Source organism: Kogia breviceps, chromosome 17 (assembly GCF_026419965.1).
Source record: "Kogia breviceps isolate mKogBre1 chromosome 17, mKogBre1 haplotype 1, whole genome shotgun sequence".
Classification (NCBI taxonomy): Eukaryota; Metazoa; Chordata; class Mammalia; order Artiodactyla; family Physeteridae; genus Kogia; species Kogia breviceps.
The window spans coordinates 26,264,146-26,270,145 of NC_081326.1; the positions used below are offsets into that span (position 1 = coordinate 26,264,146).

The 6,000-nt window shown below is 38.8% G+C and overlaps 1 protein-coding gene across 1 annotated transcript in view; it reads left to right on the forward strand.

Moving 5' to 3' along the window:
- The window catches only part of CA13 (carbonic anhydrase 13), a 30,466-nt gene extending 26,041 nt beyond the window's left edge, over positions 1–4,425 (forward strand). The window contains exon 7 of the mRNA XM_059042686.2: positions 2,120–4,425. Within this exon, the coding sequence (XP_058898669.1) occupies positions 2,120–2,239 (120 nt within the window). The 3' untranslated portion in view covers positions 2,240–4,425. The remainder of the gene's footprint in view (positions 1–2,119) is intronic.
- The last annotated feature ends 1,575 nt before the right edge of the window (positions 4,426–6,000 follow it).

Genomic DNA, 6,000 nt, shown 5'->3' on the forward strand with positions numbered 1-6,000 from the left:
ATAAAGCCAAGATCTTCAGAGGAATAGGCAGTTTCCCTGGGAGGCTAGTTGTGTTCGGTGAGGCCGGTAAAGCAGTGCCCTGATTCAGGACTTGGGATTCCAGCACAGTCACCTGGAGTGGCCACTCCAGATAGACCTGGATCATCATGATCTGCAGAAGGCTGGATATCTTCTCTGTGGCTGTGGAGGTTAGATTTCATTAGCCTCTGCTACTTGACTTTACCAGAGAATTATATATGTCCCGTCTGGCTTTAGCCATAATGATCTGGTCTAATGAAACATGAGTAATAGCAAGTTGTAAATATTTGTCTTATTCTTCCCATATCTATACTCTTTGAAAAGACACCTCAAAATATGACTTGTGGAAATACACAGCTGCTTGTATATGATACCTGAACATATCTTCATAGAGTGAGGTTATAAACTATTGCCTATTTATTATGAAGAACCTGCATCACCTCTGTCTCCCATCCTAGCTAGTACTGTTAAGAGAAATATTTTAGACTTCAGGTAAATGATGATGATGGAAACCTAATATATGTGTCCTAGTCTGAATTTCCTTGACTCTTTGATTAGGTGACTAACGAAACTTAGAGAATGAAGGCTCTCATTCTCAACAATTTAATACTTTGTACTCAAAACAGCAAAACAGACACCAAAAACTTACTTGTGTGGCAATATGTTTTTAGTGACCGTTTTTGAGACAGTAGAATTATTCAGGTAATTTACCCAGTCTTCATTTTACTACTATAGACCTGTGCTTAGTCTTAAAAAGTAATATTAAATCATAAAGGGAGCTTCCCTGGTGGCGCAGTGGTTGAGAGTCCGCCTGCCGATGTAGGGGACACGGGTTCGTGCCCCAATCCGGGAAGATCCCACATGCCGCGGAGCGGCTGGGCCCGTGAACCATGGCCGCTGAGCCTGCGCGTCCGGAGCCTGTGCTCCACAACGGGAGAGGCCACAACAGTGAGAGGCCCACGTGCCGCAAAAAATAAATAAATAATTTAAAAATCACAAAGGAATTGCTAAATAATTTATAAAACAAGCTTATAATAGAAAACTTTTCAGCAATTAAAAATAGTGACATAGATATATCTATTGACATGTGAAGGATATATGTTAAGTGATAAAATAAGGTTTCAAAAGAGTAAGTATAGTTGAGCTTATTTTGCAATAAAACATGTCAGGTGTGTGTACTGGTGCATGTGCATATAGTGCTTGTACATAAGGAAACATCTAGAAGGATATACTCCATAACGTTAACAGTGGTTATATTTTGTGATGTGATTTCTCGTAATTTCTATTTTCTTCTTGACACTTGTGTACTATATGAAGTTTGTAAGATAATTAAGCATTGTGTGTGTGTGTGTGAGATAAGAAAAAGTAAGCTCTTGTGTTGAGAAATAGGCCTATATCGCTTAAATTATATTGAAATATTATATGTGGTTGAAGACTCCTAGTCTTTTCCCAGAGTTAGTTGCTGACAAGGCACACATATGGTGAGAGAAAATTCACTGTTTAAGGAAAACAGTGCATAAAAGATGAAAATTCTGTAGGATGCGTACCACGTGGTTCCCTTGAAAATTTGGGCCATGTTATATTGGAGTGCTTGTGAGCATTCAGTGTAATTCCAAGAGCTGGATGACACCTATTGAGGTAATCTAATCCAATGCTTCACTTTATAGATGAGGAAACTAGAGACAATAAACGATTTTCCCAAGGTCACACAGTTTACTAGTGGCAGAACCAGGACTGGGACCCAGCTTGGAAAACCCTTTCCACTGTCCCATTATGTCTTTGCAGGTGACATTCTCTGATTTCTAGATATGTCCTCTTTAAACCACATTCTAAATGTTGTTTCCTCTTATTACTGTGATCTTCAAATGAAGAAAGCTTATATACTTTATTTTTGAACCCATAGGTATTTGTATAGTGATAAGAATCTAGCAGAAGAGTTGCTTTATGATGTATGACCCATAACTTAGAAAATTTTCATTGAAGTATATTTAGTTCCCAGTAGAAGAAAGCTTATAAGTTTCTTAACCTTCTGCGCAGGGCAATTCATTAACATTGGTGTGACTTTCTATGCTAAAACTAACTCTTCTCTTTTCTTCAACAGCTGGCCACATTCCGCACCCTCTTGTGTACAGGGGAGGGCAAAGCAGTGGCTTTTTTGTTGAGCAATCACCGTCCACCACAGCCTCTGAAGGGCCGAAAAGTGAGAGCCTCTTTCCATTAAAAGTTGTCACCAACACACCACCCCAAACATGTCTGTGGAGAGAAAACAAAACAAAACAAACACAAAAATCCCTACTAACAGTTATTTCCTAGAATTCTAATTTATGAGGTGCCATTTTGCTGTCAGCTTCAGCACAAAGAAAATCAGATCTTTTAAATCAAACTAACTTAAGTCATCTGTCTCAGATTTGCAGTGTATAAAACACTGGTGTGTTTTAAAACACACGGAATACATCTACTTCAACCTGCGTGACAACGTGGCGGGAGTTGCAAACCTCAGAATGTATTAAAAATCTTCCCTTGCCATGAAGGCTGATCAGTCACATCTCTCAGTGATGTTTGGTGAAAAACTTAAATTCATTCCCAGAATGATAGGATTGTGGTACCTTTTCCTAAACAAGTGATTCCGCTTAATATCTTGATCTCATTCCAATTCATAAAAGTAGATACTATGTCATTTTAAAGTGAATTTTCCTTTGGATCGTGTATGCTGATTCTCACTGCAGGATACCTCTAATAAAATGAACAAGAGGAGAGTTATGGGCGTGGGGGTGGGATATAGCAAATTCAAGCATCTATTCCACAGCTCAAAGAGTCAGTACAATTTTGGTGAGGAATTCCCCCGGATATAAATGGCTATGTAAACTTTAATGACTTATGCCATACATCTCATTCACTTGGTGATGTTAATGATAAACTGCCTAATAGTTCATCAGACACAGTGGCTGTCAGTTGATTAGCATTAGCATGGTTTGAAACAGATTACAAGGTACCAGTGCAGGCAGAGCTGCCCATGGGCATGAGGCACAGGTTGGCTAATTTTGTGCTGTGTTTTGGCAACAGAGCAGGGAGCAGTCCTGTGAAGGTCATTGTTTTGTCAATTGATGGGGGAAAATTACTTGAGTTTCATAGATATAATCAGTCACAAACCCTTCAACCCATTTCCATGGCAACACCCCTCTCCCCTTACACACATGTCCCTCCATCTCTTAATTTTGTAAGTTGGCTCTTGATGGTCACTTTAACCTATTATCTCTTGTGTATTTTTGTTTGTTTTTGGTGAAGGAGGATGGGGAGGTCCTTCTGCTCTTTCTGGTACAAATACAGTGACACTAAGCATTAAGTTAATAATCACGTTTAAGACTTGAGCACATGCTACACTTCTGTCATCTTCTGAGAAAAGTTTAGCTGAGTTTCCTTAATTTTGATGATTTATTAAGACACCTCTCTTGCCCTGAATGTAGATTTTAATAATTGGAAGTATTCTGTGATAGTCTTCTTCTTCTTTTTTTTTTTGACTGCACCACACGGCTTGCGTGATCTTAGATCCCCGACCAGGGATCGAACCCGGGCCCATAGCAGTGAAAGCACCAAGTCTTAACCACTGGACCACCATGGAATTCCCTGTGATAGTTCTTGATAGGATCACTGATTATCAGTAAGTTGTGTAATAATGATAGATATGATTGCATTAAGATGAGTTCCTGAAGATGAAAGCTCCTTGGGTTTTGTTTCCCCTTCACAGCTTGAGGCCTTGCAGGAGATTGACAAGTAGCAAATAATTAATTAAATATTTAAAAAACTTTATTTTGTATCTTTGGTAATTTTCTTGCTGCTTGCAATCAAATGCACTGTAAGTTCAAGTAACAAGTAAAGTGCAAGTTATCCCTTGAAAATTGTTTTTTCTTAAAGGAATACTTGTTAAATCTACCTGTGTAACCAGAAGTTCTCACTGGTTTTAAAAATACCAGTGTTGAATGAATTTCTTTAGTTTGGAAAGACATGTTGTGAAGTATCCTAGTCAGAGAAAGAAGTCTGTTTTCCCAGAGAAAGTAAATAGCATGTAGGATGGGGATTCTAATTACTGTGTATGAGTATTACCACTTCGTAATTTATGGTTTCTGCTACAGTATTCCATCAGTTCTATGCTACAGATTGGACTTTACTAGACTAAAAACGTCTACACAGCACTGATTTCCTTGAAGATTGTCTGATAATTTATCTCTTAGAGGCAAAAAGGTCTAAGTGTTATCTAAAGTCTAAGTTGTTATCTTTTGAAAAGATTAAAGAGTTGTAAATACTGGCATGGATAATCTTTTGTTTCCCACCTGTATTGGATTTATATTTGTTAAGCATTTTGTATTTTAACTTAAATTGGATTCAACCACAATAAAGATTACAAGACAGACTTTGAACTTGTATATGCAAGATACAGAACGAGATTACATTTTTACACTTTTTATTTAGAAAACAATTTCAAACTCACAGAGAAATTGCAAACAAAATTTTTTCCGCTGAGTTATTTGAGAGTAAGTTGCCAACCTGTTAATGCATCATCCCACAAACTTCAGTGTGTATTTTCACAAGTTAGGACATTATCCTACAGAGCCATAGTACAACTAAAACAACCATGAGGTAAACCTTGCTTTATTATCACTGACTATGCTATTCGAGGGTAACTCGTTCACTTAGTTGTGTTTCCTCTGGTCGGGCACTGGTCCTCAGTCTTTCTTTGCTGTTTATGATTTTGACGCTTTTGAAGATGATAGGCTAGTTATTTTACAGAATGCCCCTCAATTTGGGTTTGTTCGAGATTTCCTTGTGATTAGATCCAGATTTTGCATTGTTGGCAGGAAGATCACAAAAGCAATGCTGGGTCCTATCAGGCAAATTGATTTGTCCTCTAATGGAGTATATTCACTTCAGCACTTGATTAAGATGGTGTCTGCTAGGCTTCTCCACTGCAAAGTTACTCTTTTTTCCTTTGTAATGAACAAATATTTGTGTGGGGATGTGCTTTGAGACTATGTAAATATCCTGTTTCTCATTACACCTCCAATTTATTCATTTCCACTATGGATTTAAGGGATCCCTGTTTTATTCAGTGGGTTGTAAGACTGTTGTCACTATTACCATCTATTCTCACATGCATATTTTCCTTAATTGGCCAGGAGGAGCTACCTCCAAGCTGGCTTCTGTGCCCTTTTGACACTCCGTCCCCATGTTCTTTCTGACAGCAGTGTGATGTTCCTGGCTCGGCTCATTCTGCACCTTCCCCTGCCCTGGAATCTAACATCTCTCCAAGGAACCCTGGTTTCTTTTAGAGGAAAATAGTATTGAAAAAACTAACATCTGGGTGCTACATGACTGCATGGCTCTTGGAGCACTGCTACTCCTAGATCCTCTCAGTGAACAGAGGTCAGGAATGCACACACAAACACACATGCACAATGTGTACTCACATGTACAACATCTATATTTCTGCATCTATATTTTAAAAAAATCACAATTTCACACTCATATCTCTAATTTCAATCCAACACTACAGGGTTCATTCTAGTTCTCCATTTCCATATTTTGAATCCCCTTCTCTAACAGTGAGAAACCTGGCTCCCATTATCCTCAATACATTTACTTCTTTGGCCACTTCTTCTGTGTGTAACCAGTATCCCATCACCACTTCTGACCTCTCACCCCCAAAGGCATGGATGCCCTTTTCTCTCAGCTTGGATTGTGATGTCCTGCACTGGGCTGCCTTGTCCCCTGAGAGGAGGTGGGGCAAGGAGGGGAAAGCGAAAAGCAAGGTTACATTTTGAAATACTCACTGGACTGTTCACGGGGAGGTTCCTTATTTCTAACACAAGGTTATTGAAAATGTGGCTTTGCCTATACACATTTTATCATAGGTGGCAGTGAAATGCAATATTTTGTAAAAGGTTTTTAATACCTCTGAGTGGAGCTGCAGAAAATGTAGACCAAGGA